Source organism: Mus caroli, unplaced genomic scaffold (assembly GCF_978045245.1).
Source record: "Mus caroli unplaced genomic scaffold, Mus_caroli_1 scaffold_13, whole genome shotgun sequence".
Classification (NCBI taxonomy): Eukaryota; Metazoa; Chordata; class Mammalia; order Rodentia; family Muridae; genus Mus; species Mus caroli.
Window position 1 is genome coordinate 114,048,113 of NW_028227268.1, and position 25,149 is coordinate 114,073,261.

The following is a 25,149-nucleotide window of genomic DNA, read 5'->3' on the forward strand; positions in this document are numbered from 1 at the left end:
CTGCTACTATTATTTAAGCACTTGGGGTGTTAAGGGGTATTAAGCCATACCCCTCTATTCAAGATGACTGACACCTCTGAAACTCTGAGCCAACGGAACCATTCCTCCACTCGGATGTTAACATGACATTTTGTTACAAGAACCAAACTTTGATGATGATTTAAACTCTAAGTATAAAAATGGCATTAATGTTTAAATAGAGCTAAAAAAAATGTTGCAGGAATTATAACAACAAGGTTCTCTTAATTGTATATTGAGTAATAACCCTCAGGCCTAAAAGACCACAGAGGGAATTACTTCCATTGATCTACCTGTCTGTCGCTGTACCAATACAATGCAGTTTTTATTAAAATTGCTCTGTAGTGTACTATAGAGCTTGAGGTCAGGGATGGTAATTCCACCAGAAGTTCTTTTATTGTTGAGAATAGTTTTCACTATTCTAGGTTTTTTTATTATTCCAGATGAATTTGCAAATCGCTCTTTCTAACTATGAGAAGAATTGAGTTAGAATTTTGATGGGGATTGCACTGAATCTATAGATTGCTTTTGGCAACATGGCCATTTTTACTATATTGATCGTGCTCATCCATGAGCATGGGAGATCTTTCCATTTTCTGAAATCTTCCTCAATTTCTTTCTTCAAAGACTTGAAGCTCTTATCATACAGATCTTTCACTTGCTTAGTTCGAGTCACACCAAGGTATTTTATATTATTCATAACTATTGTGAAGGGTGTTGTTTACCTAATTTCTTTCTCAGTCTGTTTATCCTTTCTGTAGAGGAAGGCCACTGATTTGTTTGAGTTAATTTTATATCCAGCTACTTTGCTGCAGTTGTTTACCAGGTTTAGGAATTCTCTGATGGAATTTCTTGGGTCACTTAAGTATACTATCGTATCATCTGAAAATAGTGATATTTTGACTTCTTCCTTTCCAATTTGTATTCCTTTGATCTCCTTTTGTTGTCTAATTGCTCTGGCCAGGACTTCAAGTACTATATTGAATAGGTAGTGAAAAACATGCTCCACTAAGTTCATAGCAGCCTTATTTATAATAGCCAGAAGCTGGAAAGAACCCAGATGTCCCTCAACAGAGGAATGGATACAGAAAATGTGGAACATTTACCCAATGGAGTACTACTCAGCTATTAAAAACAATGAATTTATGAAATTCTTAGGCAAATGGATGGATCTAGAGGATATCATCCTGAGTGAGGTAACACAATCACAAAAGAACACACATGATATATACTCACTGATAAGTGGATATTAGCTCAGAAGCTCAGAATACCCAAGATACAATTCACAGACCACATGAAGCTCAAGAAGAAGGAAGTCCAAATGTGGATACTTCAATCCTTCTTAGAAGGGGGAACAAAACATCCATGGAAGGAGTTACAGAGACAAAGTGTAGAGCAGAGACTGAAGGAATGACCATCCAGAGATTGGTCCCCCTGGAGATCCATCCCATATACAATCACCAAACCCAGACACTACTGTGGATGTCAGTAAGTGCTTGCTCACAGGAGCCTGATATAGCTGTCCCCTAAAAGGCTCTGTCAGTGCCTGACAAGTACAGAAGTGGATGCTCACAGCCATCCATTGAACTGAGCGTAGGGTCCTCAATGAAGGAGCTAGAGAAAGTAGTCAAGGAGCTCTAGGGTTTTGCAGCCCAGAGGAGGAACAACAATATGAACTAACCAGTGCACTTAGAGTTCCCAGGGAATAAACTACCAACCAAAGAGTTCACATGGTAGGACTCATAGCATATGTAGTAGAGGATGGCCTAGTCAGACATCAGTGGGAGGAGAGACACTTAGTCCTGTGAAGGTTCTATGCTCCAGTGAAGGGGAATGCCAGGGCCAGGAAGCAGGAGTAGGTGGGTTGGTGAGCAGGGGGAGGAAGAAGGGGTTTTTGGAGGGGAAATGAAGAAAGGGGATAACATTTGAAATGTAAATAAAGAAAATATCCAATTTATTAAAAAAAAAACTATGAAACTCAAAGGAGAAGAAATGGGCTTAGTGTTTAAGAGCACTGGTTGCTCCTGCAGAGTATCATGATTTAGTTCCCAGAACCCACATGGTAGCTCACAACCATCAGTAAACTCCAGTTCCAGGAGATCCTATGCCTTCTTCTGAATTCCTCAAGTACCAGGCACACATGTGGCATGCACACATACATGCTGGCAACTTTTATTTTTTTTTATTTATTTATTATTATTTTTTTTTTTTTTTTTTGGTTTTTCGAGACAGGGTTTCTCTGTGTAGCCCTGGCTGTCCTGGCACTCACTTTGTAGACCAGGCTGGCCTCGAACTCAGAAATCCGCCTGCCTCTTGCCTCCCGAGTGCTGGGATTAAAGGCGTGCGCCACCACGCCCGGCGCACGCCTTTTTTTTTTTTTTTTTTTTTTTTAACTTTTATTTTAAAAAATAATTATATATAGGCTAATTATCCAGAAGTCCCATGGGGCTTAGACTTCATAGGCTTCTAACAATATTGACTCTAGTAAACACCCATTTCTTAATTCAGACCCTTTACTACCCTAGTGGGGCTATGCCTCATGGGCAGAAGAAAAGTGAACAGTAAGCCCAAATAGGATTTAAAAAAAAAAAAGAAAATGTGACCCCAAGACTCATGCCATATTGGGTGCAAAGTTGGCGGCCGGTCCCAGGTTCCCAGAGGACTCTCCACTCCACAGGTGCCCTCGCACACCCAGGATCTTGGACTGGTGAGTGGAATGCAACATCTCCTCCAAAACAACCCATAGGGGCTTGTGCCAGCAGGAACAGGGACAAAGAAAACCCACCCGATCAGCAGAAGGGGTTCATTGGACTCAAAGGAGTGCTGACAGAGCCTAACAGAATCACAGAAGGAACAAACTCCAGCCAGAAACAGCTAGAATATCTAACACCGGAGATTACCAGATAGGGAAAGACAAATGTAAAAATCTTACTAACAGAAAGCAAGAACACTTGGCATCATCAGAACACAGTATGCCCACCACAGTGAGTCCTGAATACCCCAACACACCCAAAAAGCAATTTTCAGATTTAAAATTATATCTCATGATGCTGGGTAGAGGATTTTAAGAAGAGCATTAATAACTCATTTAAAGGAATACAAGAGAACACTGCTAAACAGGTAGAAGTCCTTAAAGAGGAAGCACAAAAATCCCTCAAAGAATTACAGTAAAACACTGCTAAACAGATAGAAATCCTTAAAGAGGAAACACCCAAATCCCTTAAAGAATTACAGGACAACACAAACAAACAGGTGACAGAATTGAACAAAGGCATCCAAAATCTAAAAATGGAAGTAAAAACAATAAGGAAAACAACTCTGGAGATAGAAATCCTAGGAAAGAAATCAGGAGTCATAGATGAAAGGATCAGCAACACAATCCAAGAGATGGAAGAGAGAATCTCAGGTGCAGAAGATTCCATAGAAAACATGGACACAACAATCAAAGAAAATACAAAATGCAAAAAGATCCTAACTCAAAACATCCAGGAAATCCAGGGCATAATGAGAAGACCAAACCTAAGGATAATTGGAACAGATGAGAAAGATGATTTTCAACTTAAAGGGTCAGTAAATATCTTCAACAAAATTATACAAGAAAACTTCCCTAGCCTAAAGAAAGAGATGCCCATAAACATACAAGAAGCCTACAGAACTCCAAATACACTGGACCAGAAAAGAAATTCCTCTTGTCACATAATAATCAGAACAACAAATACACTAAATATAGGATATTAAAAACAGTAAGGGAAAACGGTCAAGTAACATAAAAAGGCAAACCTATTAGAATTACACCAGACTTCTCACCAGAGACTATGGAAGCCAAAATTCCTGGACAGAGGTTATACAGTCACTAAAAGAATATGAATGCCAGCCCAGGCTACTATACCCAACAAAACTCTCAATTACCATAGATGGGGAAAACAAAGTATCCCATGACAAAAACAAATTCACACAATATCTTTCCAGGAATCCATCCCTTCAAAGAATAATAAAGGGAAAACTCCTACAGAAGCTTTGCAATTTTATGACGTCCCATTTGTTGATTCTTGATCTTACAGGACAGGCCATTGCTGCTCTTTTTAGGAATTTTTCCCTGTGCCCATATCTTTGAGGGTTTCCCCCACTTTCTCCTCTATAATTTTCAGTGTCTCTGGTTTTATGTGGAGTTCTTTGATCCATGTAGACTTGAGCTTTGTACAAGGAGAAAAGAATGGATCAATTCTCATTATTCTACATGATAACAGCCAGTTGTGCCAGCACCATTTGTTGAAAATTCTGTCTTTTTTCCACTGGATGTTTTTAGCTCCCTTAAGAAGTACCTTGATATGCACTCACTGATGAGTAGATATTACCCCAGAAACCTAGATACCCACGATACAAGTTCCAAAACACAAGAAAATCAAGAAGGAAGACCAACACATGGATACTTCATTCCTCCCTAGAATAGGGAATAAAATATCTATGGAAGGAGTTGCAGAGACAAAGTTTGGAGCTAAGATGAAGGATGGACCATCCAGAGACTGGCCCACCCAGGGGTCCATCCCATATTCAGCCACCAAATGTATACACTATTGCATATGGCAGCAAGATTTTGCTGAAGGGACCCTGATATAGCTGTCTCCTGTGAGGTTTGCCAGTGCCTGGCAAATGCAGAAGTGGATGCTCACAGTCATCTATAGGATGGAACACAGGGCCCCCAATATAGGAGCTAGAGAAAGTACCCAAGAGCTGAAGGGGTTTGCAACTCTATAGGTGGAACAACAATATGAACTAATCAGTACCCCAGAGCTCGTGTCTCTAGTTGCATATGAAGCAGAAGATGGCCTACTCGATCATCACTGAGAAGAAAGGCCCCTTGGTCTAGTAAACTTTATATGCCTCAGTACAGGGGAATTCCAGGGCCAAGAAGTGGGAGTGAGTGGGTAGGGGAGCAGAGTGGGGGAGGGTATAGGGGAATTTTGGGATAGCATTTGAAATGTAAATGAGGAAAATATCTAATAAAAATGTGGGGGGAAGTAGAAAGAAAGAAAGAAAGAAAGAAAGAAGGAAGGAAGGAAGGAAGGAAAAAAGGAAGGAAGGAAAAAAGGAAGGAAGGAAAAAAGGAAGGAAGGAAAAAAGAAAGAAAGAAAGAAAGAAAGAAAGAAAGAAAGAAAGAAAGAAAGAAAGAAAGAAAGAAAGAAAGAAAGAAAGAAAGAAAGCTCTAACACAAGGGAGGGAAGGAAACACAAGGAAGGAATAAACTCCAGCCAGAGACAGAGCATCTAACACCAGATATTACCAGATAGGGAAAAGAAAATGTAAACATTTTACTAACAGAAATCAAGAACACTCGGCATCATCAGAACACAGTATGCCCACCACAGTGAGTCCTGGATACCCCAACACACCCAAAAAGCAATTTTCAGATTTAAAATCATATCTCATGATGCTGGGTAGAGGATTTTAAGAAGGGAATTAATAACTCACTTAAAGGAATTCAAGAGAACTACAGAAAGCAAGAAAGTAATACTTCAACAAACCTAAAAGAAGATATTCCCAGGAACAGAATACCAACTTTAACAACAAAAATAACAGGAAGCAACAATTAATTTTCCTTAATATCTCTTAATTTCAATGGACTCAGTTCCCCAATAAAAAGACATAGACTAGCAGACTGGTTACATAAACAGGACCCAACATTTTGCTGCATACAGGAAACACACCTCAGACAAAAAGACACTACCTAAGAGTAAAAGACTAGAAAACAATTTTCCAAGGAAATGGTCCGAAGAAACAACTTCCAACTCAAAATTATCAAAAAAAGACAAGGAGGGGCACTTTCAAAGTTAAAACCTTCCAAGATAAACTCTCAATTCTGAATACCTATGCTGCAAATGCAAGGGCAGCCACATTCATTAAAGAAACTTTAGTAAAGCTCAAATCATACATTGCACCTCAGACAATAAGAGTGGGAGACTTAAACACCCCAATCTCATCAATGGACAGATCCTGGAAATAGAAACTAAACAGAGACACATTGAAACTAACAGAAGTTATGAAACAAATGGATTTAACAGATAACAACTGAATATTTTATCCTAAAACAAAAGGATATACCTTTTTCTCAGCACCTCATGGTACCTTCTCCAAAACTACTGGACAGAAAACAGGCTTCAACAGATGCAATAATATTGAAATTATCCCATACATCCTATCAGATCACCATGGACTAAGGCTGATCTTTAATAACAACATAAATAATAGAAAGCCAACATTTACATGGAAGCTGAACAACACTCTTCTCAATGATATCTTGGTCAAGGAAGAAATAAAGAAAGGAATTAAAGACTTTTTAGAGCTTAATGAAAATGAAGCCAAAACATACCCAAATTGATAGGACACAATGAAAGCATTTCTAAGAGGAAAACCCATAGCTCTTAGTGCTGCCAAAAAGAAACTAGAGAGAGCACACATTAGCAGCTTGACAGCACACCTATCAGCTCTAGAAGGAAAAGAAGCAAATTCACCCAAGAGCAGTAGACAGCAGGAAATAATCAAACTCAGGGGCAAAATAAACCAAGTGGAAACAAGAAGAACTATTCAAAGAATCAACCAAACAAGGAGCTGGTTCTTTGAGAAAATCAACAAGATAGATAAACCCTTAGCCAGACTAACTAGAGTGCACAGGGACAGTATCCTAATTATCAAAATCAGAAATAAAAAAGGAGACATAAAAACAGAACCTGAGGAAATCCAAAACATCATCAGATCCTACTATAAAAGGCTACACTCAGCAAAACTGGAAAACATAGATGAAATGTACAATTTCCTAGACAGATACCAGGTACCAAAGTTTAGTCAGGATCAGATTAATGATCTAAACAGTCCCATTTCCCCTAAAGAAATAGAAGCAGTCATTAATAGTCTCCCAACCAAAAAAAGCACAACATCAGATGGGTTTAGTGCAGACTTCTATCAGGCCTTCAAATAAGACCTAAATACAACTCTCCTCAAACTATACCACAAAATAGTAACAGAAGGTACTCTACCCAATACATTCTATGAAGCCACAATTATTCTGATTCCTAAGCCACACAAAGATCCAACAAAGAAAGAATACTTCAGACCAGTTTCCCTTATGAATATCCATGCAAAATTACTCAGTAAAATTCTCACTAACAGAATCCAAGGACACATCAAAACAATCATCCATCATGACCAAGTAGGCTTCATTCCAGGGATGCAGGAATGGTTTAATATACAGAAATCCATCAAATAATCCACTATATAAACAAACTCAAAGGCAAAAACCACATGATCATCTTGTTAGATGCTGAAAAAGTATTTGACAAAATCTAACACCCATTCATGATATAAGTCTTGAAAAGATCAGGAATTCAAGGCCCATACCTAAATATAATAAAAGCAATATACAGCAAACCACTAGCCAACATCAAAATAAATGGAGAGTAGCTGGAATCAATCATACTAAAATGAGGGACAAGACAAGGTTGTCCACTCTCTCCCTACCTATTCAATATAGTACTTGAAGTCCTAACCTGAGCAATTAGACAACCGAAGGAGATCAAGGGAATACAAACTGGAAAGGAAGAAGTCAAAATATTACAATTTGCTGATGATACGATAATATATATATAGTATATATATATATATATATATATATATATATATATGTGTGTGTGTGTGTGTGTGTGTGTGTGTGTGTGTGTGTGTGTGACTCTAAAAATTCCACCAGAAACTCCTAAAACTAATAAACAGCTTCAGTGAAGTAGCTAGATATAAAATTAACTCAAACAAATCAATGGCCTTTCTCTACACAAAGGATAAACAGGTTGACAAAGAAATTAGGGAAATAACACCCTTCAAATTAGTCACAAATAATATAAAATACCTTGGTGTGACTCTAACTAAGGAAAATAAAGAACTTCAAGTCTCTAAAGAAAGAAATCAAAGAAGATCACAGTAGATGGAGCCATGCTCATGGATTGGGAGAATTAATATAGTAAAAATGGCTAATTTGCCAAAAGCAATCTATAGATTCAATGAAATCCCCATCAAAATTCCAACTCAATTCTTTACTGAGTTAGAAAGGGCAACTTGCAAATTCATCTGGAATAACAAAAAAACCTAGCATAGCAAAACTCTTCTCAAGGATAAAAGAACCTCTGGTGGAATCACCATGCCTGACCTCAAGCTGTACTACAGAGCAACTGTGAAAAACTGCACAGTACTGGTACAGCAACAGACAAGTAGATCAATGGAATAGAACTGAAGACCCAGAAATGAACCCACACATCTATGGTGACTTCATCATTGACAAAGGAACTAAACAATCCAATGGAAAAAAAAGACAGCATTTTCAACAAATGGTGCTGGTTCAACTTGGGAGTTATGTAGAAGAATGTGAAATGATCCATTCTTATCTCCTTGTACATAACTCAAGTCTAAGTGTTTCAAGGAACTCCACATAAAACCAGAGACACTAAAACTTATAGAGGAAAAAGTGGGGGAAAACCTTGAAGATATGGGCACAGGGGAAAAATTCCTGAACTGAACAGCAATGGCTTGTGCTGTAAGATTGAGAATTGACAAATGGGACCTCATAAAATTGCAAAGCTTCTGTAAGGTAAAAAGACACTGCCAATAAGACAAAAAGGCCACCAACAGATTGGGAAAGGATCTTTACCAATCCTAAATCTGATTGAGGACTAATATCCAATATATACAAATAACTCAAAAGCTGGACTCCAGAAAATCAAATCCCCCCATTATTAAATGGGATACAGAGCTAAACAAAGAAAGATCAACTGAGGAATACTGAATGACTGAGAAGCACCTGAAAAAAAATGATCAACTTCCATAATCATCAGGGAAATGCAAATCAAAACAACCCTGAGATTCCACCTCACATCAGTAAGAATGGCTAAGATCAAAAATTCAGGTGACAGCAGATGCTGGCAAGGATGTGGAGAAAGAGGAACACTCCTTCATTGCTGATGGTCTTACAAGCTTGTACATCCACTCTGGAAATTTTCTGGTGGAGCCTTAGAAAATTGGACCTAGTACTATTGGATGATCCAGCAATACTTCTCCTGGACATATATCCAGATGATGTTCCAACTGGTAATAAGAACACATGCTCCACCATGTTCATAGCAGCCTTATTTATAAGAGCCAGAAGCTGGAAAGAACCCAGATGTCCCTCAACAGAGGAATAGATACAGAAAATGTGGTACATTTACACAATGGAGTACTACTCAGCTATTAAAAACAATGAGTTTATGAAATTCTTAGGCAAATGGATGAATCTAGAGTATATCATCCTGAGTGAAGGTAACACAATCACAAAAGAACTCACATGATATGTACTCACGGAGAACCAGATATTAGCCCAGAAACTTAGAATACCCAAGATACAATCTGCAAAATGCATGAAGCTCAAGAAGAAGGAAAACCAAAGTGTAGATACTTCATTCCTTCTTAGAAGAGGGAACAAAATACCCATGGAAGGAGTTACAGAGACAAAATTTGGAGCTGAGATGTAAGAAAGGACCATCTAGAGATTGCCCCATCTGGGGATCCATCCCATAAACAACCACCAAACGCAGACACTATTGCATATGCCAGCAAGATTTTGCTGACAGGACCCTGCTATAGCTATCTCTTGTGAGGCTATGCCAGTGCCTGGCAAATACAGAAGTGTATGCTCACAATCATCTATTGTATGGAAAACAGGGCCCCCAATGAAGGAGCTAGAGAAATTACCCAAGGAACTAAAGGGCTCTGCAACCTTATAGAACGAACAACAATATGAACTAACCAGTACCACAGAGCTCGTGTCTCTAGCTGCATATGTAGCAGAAGATGGCGTAGTCAGCCATCATTGGGAGGAGAGGCCCTTGGTCTTGTGAAGATCATATGCCCTAGTACAGGGGAATGCCAGGGCCATGAAGCAGGAGTGGGTGGGTTGACGAGCAGGACGGGGGAGGGTATATAGGACTTTTGGGATAGCATTTGAAATGTAAATGAAGAAAATATCTTATAAAAAATTGCTTTTGAAAAAAAAAAATCAAAGACAATCTTGGTCAAACCGGCACTAGGTTAGCCTTCTACATGGAGCTGATCATGTTTATCTGAACTGTTTGATTCTCAAAACCACAGAAAGTAAAGTTGATGTTCTTGTATTTCATTGTCAATCAAATATCAGTGTGGGAGTCATAGTCAAAGAATATGAAAGTTTGTCAGAAAGTATTTGACATTTACAAAAAGTAGAAAATAGGAAGGAGTTCAGAAATGCATTGGAATTCATTACAAACTTCGGGGAAGGAGCTTATGATCCCATTCTTACTCTGTATCAGAGTGCTCTGGCTCTATGTGGGACTTTTGCATGCAACCACGGGTGCTGTGGATGTGTGGTCCTGTCATGTCTAGGAGATACTGTTTCACTGTATTGCCCTACACATACACATACTCTTCTGGCTCTTAAAGTCTTCCTTCTCGATATATTTAAATGAACGCTGATCAGTGGGACATTTGTCAGCTCTGAGTATTGGGTGCTTCACTGTCTAATAATTGCCATGTGGATGTTGTTTTGACTGTAAGGCTATGTCACTAAAGATTTTTACTCAATTTTCATAATCAAAGGTCATGATGTGTATAGACATGCTTTGTAGTGAAGTATAGTAGCAATAATTTCTGTATATGATCAAGAGTTTATTGCAGTATTTCTTTCCCTGTTCTTTTTTTTTAAGGGTTAGCATTAACAAATGTCAAGGAGTAGCAAAGTCAACAAAGATTTTAGAAGGAGGAACTAAGAGCATACACAGACTTATGATTCTTTGGATGTGACACTTACTGGATGTGATTCTAAAGTCTTTTATTGAACATTGTAAAATTCATACGCTTCATAGGATGGACATAATGTTTATATAATGCCCTTCTTATGTGTTACCATAGATGTGTGAAACCTTATAGCGTCCTTAAAAGTATTAAATTGAGAACTCTGTTAACATTTTATGGATTGGCACATTATATTACTGCAAGAAACATTTGATTTTCAGCACAGTGCAAAAGTTCTTTAAAATGCATGTCTTTTTTTTTCTAATTCCATTTTGTTTAAAGCACATTTTAAATGTAGTTTTCTCATTTAGTAAAAGTTGTCTAATTGATACAAAAAAAAAAGTCTTCCTTCTCCCTCTTCCAAGATAGTGCCTGCATCTGTGTATAGTTGTCATACAGTTGTCCCATTTGCAGCAGAGACCTTTATTCTCCGTACTTTGATGAGCTATGAATTTCTGTGTTGACCATCATCCACAGCAGAAAGAAAGTTCTCTGGTGAAGTGTGCCAGCTGCATGCACTAAGCTATGAGCGATTCTTGATTTTATTTTTATATTTTATTTTTTACTGACTGATATCATATGATCATTTCAAAATAAAGGTGAACACTATGTTAATAACATCAATTCATACATTAAAAAATTTAAAACTGAAAAAAAACTGTAATCACATCACAGTTCTCTGCAAAAATCAAGGAAATGAATGATCTACTGAAGATAGCACCATTTGAAGGGTATAAATTCATTTTCACAACTACTTTTCACTATGAAATGTCTGATCATCAATGAAAACATTTAATATTCATTAGAGATAAAGCTGAATAACCAAAATTCAAGAGAAAAAAAAAAACAAAAAAACCAACAAAAGACAAATAGTATGTTAATAGCAGAGATTTAAAACATAATTAGGCCCAATTATGCTGAAAATAGACAGACTTTTAATAAAAAGCTAGGGACTATGCAAAAAGATATAAATGGAAAAAAAAACAATTGAAATAAATTTATGAGAGCTGAAACATAGCAAAAGAAAATCAGCATAAAAAAATCACAAAGTAAAGCAGACAGCTCCAATAAAACCACAATTGAAATATCTCACATCATGAAATTTGGTATCATACTAAAAATTCCTGTATAAAATTATCTTCAGTACAAGAATTTTGTATGTAGATTTGGGTCTCATCTGGAAACTATTCCTTTAAGTGTATACAAAGCTTCCCAAGTCTGAAGCTCTTATGTCCCAGGCATATTAAGTAAGAGAGAGTCAACCTGACCTTTCTACTTTTGCAAATGGCACATTCACTGATAATTTTTCAATAAATTAGGTATTGTGCCTAATGAAATGTTTTCCTTTCTCTAGCCTTTCTGCTATAATAAGAGACCTGAAGATGTGAACAAACTTTATGGCATATCTACTTGAAGACCTTAGGGTTCAGTTAGTGAAAGAGAAAGGGAGAGAGTAAAGGTAAATGCGGTATTACAGCTACTGCATGGCCAGTGGGCAGGATCCAAATTGCACAGCCCTAGACAGATGAATCCAAAGCAACCCATCAGCACTCTTACCATATGTCTGCAGATCTTCAGTGAGCTTGTCCATGTCAATATGCAACTGGCTCTCTACAAAGTTTCTTATAAATTTGTTTCTCAGGGCATCCTAAAAGAAAACAAGGAAGCTTAACAGAAATGATTGTACTTACTTATTAAACCTATGGGAAGTTTTATGATACATGAAAAAGAGTCAACACCAGTGACCTGTCACCTTGGGCGTGGAATAGGCAGACACCCCCACAGTCCCCAGAGGACTCTCCACATGCTCTTAGGATCACTGGCGAGTGGAACACAACATCAGTTCCAATGCAATTGTGACTGGCCTGTGACAGCAGGAACAAGGACACCAGAGCCCTTCCTGACCAGAGGCTCAGGTTCCATTTGATCAGTTCTGGTTTACCTTGGTTTCAAAGAGGCCAGACAGCTCCATGGTCCTCAAAGGAGACAACACTTCCAGGCACTGTAACATGCCCAGGATCTTAGGACAACAGGATCCCAGGATGACAGGAGCTGGGTCACACCAGTATATCAGGGTCTCAAAGGAGCTTGACTGCCAAGAACTCTGATATACCCAGAATCTCAGGTTCACAGGAGCCCACAATCAAAGAATTACAGAGGAAACTGGACTCTGAGAAATCCTAAATCAACTGGGATTATAGGAAGGACAGGCTCCAATCAGATATATTGAGGGTAGCTAGCACTTGAGATAATCAGAATGTAGGAGGCAAGCATAAAAACAGAAGCAACAGAAACGAAGGTTACATGGCATCATCAGAGCCAAACTCTCCCACTATAGCATATCCTGGATACACCATCACACCAGAAAATCAAGACATGGAAAAAAAGTCACTTTTCATGATGATGATGGAGGACTTTAGGAAGGAAATACAGGAAAACACAGGTAAACAGCTAGAAGCCTTTAAAGAGGAAACACAAAAATCCCTTAGAGAGTTACAGGAAAACAGGTGATGGAATTGAAAAAAAAAAAACCACCCAAGATATAAAAAGGGAAGTAGAAACAATAAAGAAAACCCAAAGGAAAACAACTCAGGAGATAGAAACCATAGGGAAGAAATCAAGGCCATAGATGAAAACATCAGCAACAGAATACAAGAGATAGAAGAGAGAATCTCAGGTGCAGAAGATTCAATAGGGAACATGGGTACAACAATCAAAGAAAATGCAAAAAGATCCTAACTCAAAACATCCAGGAAATCCACTACACAATGAGAAGACCAAACCTGCGGATAACAGGAGTAGATGAGAATGAAGATTTTCAACTTAAAGGGCCAGTAAATATCTTCAACAAAATTATGAAAGAAAACTTCCCATACCTAAAGAAAGAGATGCCCATGAACATAAAAGAAGCCTACAGAACTCCAAATACACTGGACCAGAAAAGAAATTCCTCCTGACACATAATAATCAGAACAACAAATGCACTAAATAAAGACAGAATATTAAAAGCAATAAGGGAAAAATGTCCAGTAACATAAAGGCAGGCCTATTAGAATTACTCCAGACTTCTCACCAGAGACTATGAAAGCCAGAAGTCCCTGGACAGATGTTATACAGACACTAAGAGAAAACAAAGGCCAGCCCAGGCTACTATATCTAGCAAAACTCTCAAGTACCATAGATGGAGAAACCAAAGTATTCCATGACAAAACCAAATTCACACAATATCTTTACACAAAGCCAGCCATTCAAAGGATAATAACAGAAAAACACCAATACAAGTATGGAAACTACGCCCTAGAAAAAGCAAGAAAGTAATCCTTAAACAAACCCCAAAGAAGACAGCCACAAGAACAGAATCCCAACTCTAAAAACAAAAATAACAGGAAGGAACAATTACTTTTCCTTAAAATCTCTTAATATCAGTGGAATCAATTCCCCAATAAAAGGACATAGACTAACAGACTGGCTACACAAACAGGACCCAAAATTTTGCTGCTTACAGAAAACCAACTCAGGGGAAAAGACAGACAATACCTGAGAGTGAAAGGCTGGAAAACAATTTTCCAAGCAAATGGTCTGAAGAAACAAGCTGGAGTAGCCATTCTAATATCTAATAAAATCGACTTCCAACCCAAAGTTAACAAAAAAGACACTTCATACTCATCAAAGGTAAAATCTTCCAAAAGGAACTCTCAATTCTGAATATCTATGCTCCAAATACAAGGGCAGCCACATTCATTAAAGAAACTTTAGTAAAGCTCAAATCATACATTGTACCTCACACAATAAGATTGGGAGACTTAAACACCCCACTCTCATCAATGGAGAGATCCTGGAAATAGAAACTAAACAGAGACACATTGAAACTAACAGAAGTTATGAAACAAATGAATTTAACAGATAACAAATGAAAATTTTATCCTAAAACAAAAGAATATACCTCCTTCTCAGCACCTCATGGTACTTTCTCCAAAACTGACCATATAATTGGTCAGAAAACAGGCCTCAACAGATGCAATAATATTGAAATTATCCCATACATCCTGTCAGATCATCATGGACTAAGGCTGATCTTCAAGAACAACATAAATAATAGAAAGCCAACATTCACGTGGAAGCTGAACAACACTCTCCTCAATGATACCTTGGTCAAGGAAGAAATAAAGAAAGAAATTAAAGACTTTTTAGAGTTTAATGAAAATGAAACCAAAACATACCCAAAATTATAGGACACAATGAAAGCATTTCTAAGAGGAAACCTCATAACTCTGAGTGCCTCTGGACAGAAGCTAGAGAGAGCACACACTAGCAGCTTGACACCACACCTAAAAGCTCTAGAACAAAAGGAAGCAAAGTCACCCAAGAAGAGTAGATGGAAGGAAATAATCAAACTCAGGGATGAAATCAACCAAGTGGAAACAAAAAGAACTATTCAAAAAAATCAACCAAACCAGAAGCTGGTTCTTTAAGAAAATTAACAAGATAGATAAACCCTTAGCCAGACAAACTAGAAGGCACAGGGACAGCATCCTATTTAACAAAATCAGAAATGAAAAGAGAGACATAACAACAGAACCTGAGGAAATCCAAAACATCATCGGATCCTACTACAAAATGCTATACTCAACAAAACTGGAAAACCTGGATAAAATGGACAAATTTCTACACAGATAGCAGGTACCAAAGTTAAATCAGGAGCAGATTAATGACTTAAACAGTCAAATATCCTCTAAAAAATTAGAAGTAGTCATTAATAGTCTCCCAACAACAACAACAACAAAAAAAAAAAAACAGGACCAGATGGATTTAGTGCAGAGTTCTATCAGACCTTCAAGGAAGATCTAATTCCAATTCTTCTCAAACTATTCCACAAAATAGAAACAGAAGGTACTCTACCCAATTCATTCTAAGAATCAACAATTACTCTGATACCTAAACCACATAAAGACCCAACAAAGATAGAGAACTTCAGAACAATTTCCCTTATGAATATCCATGCAAAAATACTCAGTAAAATTCTCACTAATGGAATCCAAGAACACATCAAAACAATCATCCATCATGACCAAGTAAGCTTCATTCCAGGGATGCAGGGATGGTTTAATATACAAAAATTCATCAAAGTAATCCACTATATAAACAAACTCAAAGACAAAAACCAAATGATCATTTCGTTAGATGCTGAAAAAGCATTTGACAAAATCTAACACCCATTCATGATAAAAGTCTTGAAAAGATCAGGATTTCAAAGCCCATACCTAAAAATAATAAAAGCAATATACAGCAAACCAGTAGCCAACATCAAAATAAATGGAGAGTAGCTGGAATCAATCCCACTAAAATGAGGGACTAGACAAGGCTGCCCACTTTCTCCCTACCTATTCAATATAGTACTTGAAGTCCAAGCCTGAGCAATTAGACAACAGAAGGAGGTCAAGGGGATACAAACTGGAAAGAACGAAGTCAAAATATCACTTTTTGCAGATGATATGATAGTATATATAAGTGACTCTAAAAATTCCACCAGAAAACTCCTAAACCTAATAAACAGCTTCAGTGAAGTAGCTAGATATAAAATTAACTCAAACAAATCAATGGCCTTTCTCTACACAAAGGATAAACAGGCTAAGAAAGAAATTAGGGAAACAACACACTTTACAATAGTCACAAATAATATAAAATACCTTGGTGTGACTCTAACCAAGGAAGTGAAAGATTTGTATGATAAGAACTTCAAGTCTCTGAAGAAAAAAATCAAAGAATATCACAGAAGATGGATTGGCAGGATCAATATAGTAAAAATGGCTATCATGCCAAAAGCAAATCTACAAATTCAATGCAATCCCCATCAAAATTGCAACTCAATTCTTCAACGAATTAGAAAGAGCAATTTGCAAATTCATCTGGAATAACAAAAAAACCTAGTATACCAAAAACTCTTACCAATGATAAAAGAATCTCTGGTGGAATCACCATGCCTGACCTAAAACTGTACTACAGAGCAATTGTAATAAACCCTACATGATACTGGTATCGTGACAGACAGATAGACCAATGGAATAGAATTGAAGACCTAGAAATAAACTCACACACCTATGGTCACTTGATCTTTGACAATGGAGCTAAAACCATCCAGTGGAAAAAAGGGCATTTTCAACAAATGGTGCTGGCACAACTGGCAGTTATCATGTAGAAAAATGAGAATTGATCCATTCTTATCTCCTTGTACTTAGGTCAAGTCTAAGTGTTTCAAGGAATGACACATAGCACCAGAGACACTGAAACTTATAGAGGAGAAAGTGGGGGAAAGCCTCGAAATATGGGCACAGGGAAAAAATTCCTGAACTGAACAGCAATGGCTTGTGCTTTAAGATCGAGAATTGACAAATGGGACCTCATAAAATTGCAAAAGCTTCTGTAAGGCAAAAGACGCTGACAATAAGACAAAAAGACCACCAACAGATTGGGAAAGTATCTTTACCAATCCTAAATCAGATAGGGGACTAATATCCAATATATACAAAGAACTCAAGAAGATGGACTCCAGAAAATCAAATGCACTCACTGATAAGTGGATATTAGCTCAGATACATAGAACACCCAAGATACCATTTGCAAAACACAAGATTATCAAGAAGATGGAAGACCAATGGGTGGATACTTTGTTCCTCCTTAGAATAGGGAACAAAATACCCATGAAAGGAGTTACAGAGACAAAGTTTGGAGCTAAGAGGAAAGGATGGACTATCCAGAGATTATCCCACCTGGGGATCCATCCCATAATCAGCCACCAAACACAGACACTGTTGCATATGCCAGCAAGATTTTGATGAAGAGACCCTGGAATAGCTGTCTCATATGAGGCTATGCCAGTGCCTGTCAAATACAGAAGTCGATGCTCACAGTCATCTATAAGATGGAACACAGGGCCCCCAATGGTGAAGCTAGAGAAAGCACCCAAGGAGCTGAATGGGTCTGCAACCCTATAGCTGGAACAACAATATGAACTACCCAGTACCCCCCCCCCCCCAGAGCTCATGTCTCTAGCTGCATATGTAGCAGAAGATGGTCTAGCCTGCCATCATTGGGAAGAGAGGCCCCTTGGTATTTCAAACTTTATATGCCCCAGTACAGGGGAACACCATGGCCAAGAAGTGGGAGTGGGTGGGTAGGGGAGCAGGGCAGGAGGAGGGTATAGGGAACTTTTGGCATAGCATTTGAAATTTGGAATGTATATAAAGAAAATATCTAATAAAAAATGGGGTACAGGGCTAAACAAAGAATTCTCAACTGAGGAATACTGAATGGCTAAGAAACACCTGAAAAAATGTTCAACATCCTTAATCATCAGGGAAATGCAAATCAAAACAACCCTGAGATTCTACCTCACACCAGTCAGAATGGCTAAGATCAAAAATTCAGGCGACAGCAGATGCTAGTGAGGAAAAGAAAGAGGAACACTCCTCCATTGTTGGTGGGTTTGCAAGCTTGTACAACCCACTCTGGTAATCAGTCTGGTGGTTCCTCAGATATTGGACATAGTACTACTGGAGGATCCAGCAATACCTCTCCTGGGCATATATCCAGATGTTCCAACTGGTAATAAGAACACATGTTCCACTATGTTCATAGCAGCATTATTTATAAGAGCCAGAAGCTGGAAAGAACCCAGATGTCCCTCAACAGAGGAATGGATACAGAAAATGTGGTACATTTACACAATGGAGTACTACTCAGCAATTAAAACAATGAACTTATGAAATTCCTAGGCAAATGAATGGATCTGGAGGGTAACATAAAGAGTGAGGTAATCCAATCACAAAAGAACTCACATGATATGCATTCACTGATAAGTGGATATTAACCCAGAAACTTAGAATATCCAAGATACAATTTGTAAAGCACATGAAACTCAAGAAGAAAGAAGTGTGGACACTTCACCCCTTCTTTGAATTGGCAACAAAATGCCCCTGGAAGGAGTTACAGAGACAAAGTTTGGAGCTGAGACGAAAGGACAGACCATCCAGAGAACGCCCCTTCCGGGGATCCATCCCATAATCAGCCACCAAACTCAGACACTATTGCATATGACAGCAAGATTTTGCTGAAAGAACCCTGATATATCTATCTCTTGTGAGGTTATGCCAGTGCCTGGAAAACACAGAAGTGGATGATCACAGTCAGCTATTGGATGGAACACAGGGCCCCCCAATGGAGGAGCTAGAGAAAGTACCCAAGGAACTGAAGGGGTCTGCAATCCCATAGGTGGAACAACATTATGAACTAACCAGTACCCCTCAAAGCTCATGTCTCTAGCTGCATAGGTAGCAGAAGATGGCCTAGTTGGCCATCATTGGGAAGAGACGCCCCTTGGTCTTGTAAACTTTATATGCCCCAATACTAGGGGAACACCAGGGCCAAGAAGTGGGAGTGGGTGGGTAGGGGAACAAGGGCAAGGGAGGGTATAGGGGACTTTCAGGATAGTATTTGAAATGTAAATGAAGAAAATACCTAATAAAAAATTGGGGAAAAAAGAAAAAGAAAAACGAAAAAGAAAAAGAAAATGGATCCACTTAAAAGAAGTTTAAGGTATTCCTTGGGTAGATGTTAATTTGACAAAATAGAAAGTTGCTTGAGAAAAGGGATTCTCAGTTGAGAAAAAACTCCTACTACTAGATTGGCCTGTGGCAAGTCTTTGAGGGATTTTCATTTCTTCTTTTTTTTTTCTCTTTTTTTTATTTAATATTTTCTTCATTTACATTTCAAAAGCTATCCCCTTTCCTAGTTTCCTCTCCAAAAGTCCCCTATACCCTCCCCCTGCCCTGCTCCTCAACCCACCTATTCCTGCTTCCTGGCCCTAGCATTCCCCTATACTGGGGTATATAATCTTTGCAAGACCAAGGGCCTCTTCTCCCATTGATGGACGACTAGGCCATTTTCTGCTACAAATTCAGCTAGAGATATGAGCTCTGTGGGGTACTGGTTAGTTCATATTGTTGTTCCTCCTATAGGGTTGTAGACCCCCTTTGTTCCTTGGGTACTTTCTCTAGCTCCTCCATTGGAAGCCCTGTGTTCCATCCAATAGACGACTGTGAGCATCCACTTCTGTATTTGCCAGGCACTGGAATAGCCTTATAAGAGACAGCTATATCTATGACCAATATGAGAAGGCCAGCTCCCTGTCTGTAGTGCCATCCCTGTGCTAGTGGTCCTGAGTTGTATAAAAAAGCAGGCTAAGCAAGCCACAAGTGCAAGCAAGTAAGCAGCATCCCTCCATGACTTCTGCTTCAGTTTCTACCTCCAGGTTCCTGCCTTGACTTCCCTCAGTGATGAACCATGATTTGGAAACGTAATTAATATAAATCCTATCTCCCCCAAGTTGCTTTTGTTCATGGTATTTTATCACAGGATTAGAACCCCTAACACAAAGCATTATAATAATAAAAAAAAGTCAGCATTTGATATAGTCTTGAGCCATGAAAAAATAAAGGTAATGATTATAAATATTATAACTGCAGTGATGTTCTAATACTGAAACTTAGTAGATTTGAGCAAATTTTTCTGAAGTCAGTTATCTTTTCTTTCTCATGTTTCCTCCTCTGAATCACATCTGTGCAAGTCTGTTGTCTGCAGAGAAGTAGTGCTCACACAGGGTTCCAGCCTTTCTCGGACCCTCTCTTGAGGCTGATGTACAAAGCTGTGCCTTCAAAAGTAGCTGATCCTATGAACTTTGTCTCTGTAACTCCTTCCCTGTAGCTGTGATGAAAGGATGGACCATTTAGAGACTGCCGTATCCAGGGATCCATCCCATAATCAGCTTCTAAACGCTGACACCATTGCATACACTAGCAAGATTTTGCTGAAAGGACCCAAATATAGCTGTCTCTTGTGAGACGATGCCGGGGCCTAGCAAACACAGGAGTGGATGTTCACAGTCAGCTATTGGATGTATCACAGGGCTCCCAATGGAGAAGCTAGAGAAAGTACCCAAGGAGCTAAAGGGATCTGCAACCCTATTGTTGGAACAACATGATGTACTAACCAGAACCCCGGAGCTCTTGTCTCTAGCTGCATATGTATCGAAAGATGGCCTAGTCGGCCATCAATGGAAAGAGAGGCCCATTGGACTTGCAAACTTTACATGCCCCAAAATAGGGGAATGCCAGGGCCAAAAGAATGGGAATGGGTGGGTAGGGAAGTGGGGGGCGCTATGGGGGACTTTTGGGATAGCATTGGAAATGTAATTGAGGAAAATATGTAATAAAATATTAAAAATCAAAAAAAAAAAAAAAAGATGTGTGGGAGTTATAAAATTTGCGAGTTCTGGAAGGGTGAGATGGCTCAGTAAAGACTCTTGTTGTCAAGCCTGATGACCTGAGTTCAAGTCCCTGGTCCCAAATAGTGGAGAGAGTACAATCATGCACATCTATACCTAAATATTTTTTTTTAAAGAAGGGACTTTCTAGTTTGTAAATGGATAGTGATAGTTATCTGTGCTTTAGTCTAGAACACATTACTCTAGAACACATTAGGTCTTCTCACATGATCTGTTCCTTCTACACGTAAACTCTGTCTCTACTCACCCCTGCCTTGCCCTTTATTGGTTTTATCTAGTCAGATCTATTGAGGCAAGACTGTATTATGAAATCTGACTACTTGCTCTTTCTTAAATCTTGTCTATCTTCCTTTGCTGGGCAATATCTATTTGGCACAGTGTGCAGGGTACTTTATTACACATTAGTTAATTTAATCTCAGAGAATTTCCTAGAGGAAATTACTGCTGCCTTTTACTGGAAGGAAAATAAACTGGAGAACACATGGGGCACCACTCAAAAGCAGTAAGGACGCCATCCAGTGGCAGAGCCAGGCTTGACCTTCACTGCAGACACGGAGTTTTCCACACCAACAAGAGCCCCTGAGAAGTAACTTGTGACCACACAGCCTGAGTAGGGCAAAAGTTCTGTAAGACTGAATGAGGGACTTTGATTTCAGACACTTCTCCTTGTGAGTAGACATCTTGTGGTGTCAGGCTCACAGTGCAGTATTGCCTTGGTGATTACAAATACAGGATGCTAGTATTTGTAGCTACAACAAAGACCTTATACAACCCAAAACATCTTCTATTAGGTTCATTAAAGAAACAGTAGATAAGATCCATGTTAACAAAGGAATCCATGGACAAACAAATTAAAGAAGAATCGTCTTGCAGCACTAGATGCTGTGTTTGTGAAGCTGTGGGGCTGACTGACCAGAATCTGGAGCCTAGCCTTATGTCTGTCTCCTTGTTTTGTGTCAGATGTCCACCATCATCACATGCCCTTGATTCTGCTCTGTCCCAGCACACCCCACCCCCTTTTTTGCTTTAGCAGCTGTTTCTTGTGGTGAATTATTTATCTTCAAATTAATATTTCTTATTCTGTGAAAGTTTCATATATTTAAATAATATCTATTGATCATATCCATCCACCACCTTGTCCAACTCTTCCTAACATCCCTTGTCTATCTCTCCCTAAATCTAAAATCTTTTAATGTTATTTTTGTTATAATTAACTCCCTGAGTCCAACAAGTGATATTATATGCATGTGGGTTTGTAGCCACCCACTGTAGCATGAGCAACCTACCAACAGCCACATTTCCAAGGGACAGAGACCATCCACTCTTAGAGAACCTAGAACCAACCAACATCTTTGCATCCCTGACCAACCTCAAAGCTCAGCTCTCTTACACTCAAAGATGTTATTGTTTTCTTGTCCATAAATAAGAAGCCCAACATGCAGGCCTAGACAGTGACAAGGTCACAATGATTTATAACTACTTATTGTGGCTCCTAAGTCCATGATGTGAACTGTTTGTCCAGTGGGTAGCATGTAATTCAAATGAACAAAGTGTGGGCCAATTTTCTCATAATACCAGGTTTTCAAGTTATGATTTTACAAATGCCCAAAAGTTATTATGTGACCTGTCTGAGCTATCATTTTATAAGTAATGGCTCTTGGTTTTTTTTTTTTTTTCCGAGACAGGGTTTCTCTGTATAGCCCTGGCTGTTCTGGAACTCACTTTGTAGACCAGGCTGGCCTCGACCTCAGAAATCCACCTGCCTCTGCCTCCAGAGTGCTGGGATTAAAGGTGTTAGCCACCACACCCAGCTGGCTCTTGGGGGTCTTAAGAAATGGAACTGTTTAAAGCCATAATTTGTCACTATTAGAGATTTTGATCTTTGTTCACATATATTAATTATAGATAGTAATGGGTTTTGTCATGAAATCTCCATATATGTACATAATAAATTTGATTATATTCATGCCCTACTCCCTTCTTGTATTCCCATACCACTCCTGCTGAGCCCCACCGCTCCAGCTAGTCCCCTGTTTCTGTCTAGTATTTTGGTTTTATCTTCTTTTTCTGTTTTGGATGACCTGTACAGTATTGAGAAATGATATCATAATAAACTTACAACTGAAAAGAATGTAAACTATTTTAAAAGCATTAAATTTAATAAAGAATTCAAATTATCAATATTAGTAGATTATAATTTTACATAGTGCCAATTTGCATGGGGAAAAAAACTAAATATTCATAACAGTTTTTAAACATATACGACTGCTAAAAACTTTCCAGGTTAACTGGAGGACCCATGCATGCTTTAGACTAGTTAAATTTTCCATAGGGACACCCCCATATCTCAGCCAAATTGTAGGAGGCAATTCTTGCCCTAGGTCACTACATCAGTCACATACCTGCAACTGGTTGAACATTTGACCATTTCCACTTCCCTGGAAAAGTTTGGATATCTTCAGAAATGTTTCCGATAAAACTTTTATCTTATCCACAAAGTAAAATGTATAATTAGCCTGCAATGTGGAGCACACAAAGATATGCCTTTAATTGTTGTGTCAAGCTAGAACAAGGTATCAAACATCAAAGTGGCATGGTCATCCCAGAATCAGACATTTGCATGAAAGTATTTAGTGCTCTCTAAGGTTACATGTCTTCTAGATCTTTCCATTGCATACACCTGACACTTGTCACTGTATCCCCAGGGTTAGGCCCTCTGCTATGCAGAGAAAATATCTTCATATGTACTGACTAAGCAAAATACATTCGCACACATCTCCAGTTACTCCAAATTGTGTCTTCAACTAATAGCAATATGTTTGTTTTCCAACACCAGTAGAGATGAAATGTTATTCCTTTATTGCTGCTGGCAGAGTGCAGTCATACACAATTTTTCAAAGATAATTTGATGTTATAAAATTATGCACAGTCACAAGCCCATAAAAATGTTCATACCTTATTCCTCTCAGGATTAAAAAAAAAAAAACCTATCCTAGGGAAATAACTTAAATAAATATAAAGTATAAAGTTGTATCCAAAAAGATGACAGTTGCCAACAATTATATCTAATATTGAAAATGGCCTTCCATAATACCAAAAAAGAAATAAAGAAGGATAATTTAAGAGTCTGGTCATTTCTCCCAAGGGTCACTGGGAGCCTCTCTCAACAGCAGGAAGTAGAAAATATTCACTACAGCTAAGAGAGGAAGCTTCTAACACTTAATTTTAGTATTCAGGAAAAGCAAGTGCAGAGTGCTGTAGCCACTAAGCTAAATGAATAAATTGATGCTTTGGCAGGAGACAGAGTACATGCCAAATTTTCACCATGCTGTTAAAAAAAAACAAAAAACAAAAAAAAAACAAAAACCAGGCACAAACAGGTTGAATACATTATAAATGCAATGATTTAGAGAGTTATAAAAACTCTTAACTCTGATATAGGAAATATCTGCAGGCACATATAAATCCATAACCATGTGAATATAGATAGATAAAGTAATATCAGATTCAATAAGTCAAAATACCCCAACTTATTTTACATATGCACACCCTGACCTTCCAAAGCCCAAGAATTTATTACAAATTCACTTCAAGGAGCATATTGTTTAAATGTGTAACATTAATTTTTAATCAAAAGTTCATGCAAATAATTTTGCAATTTAAAACATTACCATTAATCATATTTCCTTAAGCTTTAAGAGTGTGTTGTGTAAATTACCCAGTAAAAAATTAGAATACCATTAGTTATCAAAATGTATTGGGCATAACCGAAGTTCAGATCCAAATATAAATGTTATTAAACTGAAAAGCAAAAGGTAATCATGCATTTAACACATTAATAAAATAATAAGGCTGGCAAGTGATATTCTTGCTTGTCCCAAGTCCACTGGCTTTTACAGTGTACAAAAACTTTTTTAATTTGAAAGAGCACAACATGGGGTAATGAGGTA

General features: G+C 38.2%; 1 protein-coding gene across 1 annotated transcript in view; it reads right to left on the reverse strand.

The window, feature by feature from the left end:
• The window catches only part of Abca13 (ATP binding cassette subfamily A member 13), a 485,227-nt gene that overhangs the window by 311,892 nt on the left and 148,186 nt on the right, over positions 1-25,149 (reverse strand). The window contains exons 28-29 of the mRNA XM_021177120.2: positions 23,602-23,715; positions 12,418-12,508 (exon numbers count right to left, since the gene is read on the reverse strand). Of these exons, the coding sequence (XP_021032779.1) occupies positions 12,418-12,508; positions 23,602-23,715 (205 nt within the window). The remainder of the gene's footprint in view (positions 1-12,417; positions 12,509-23,601; positions 23,716-25,149) is intronic.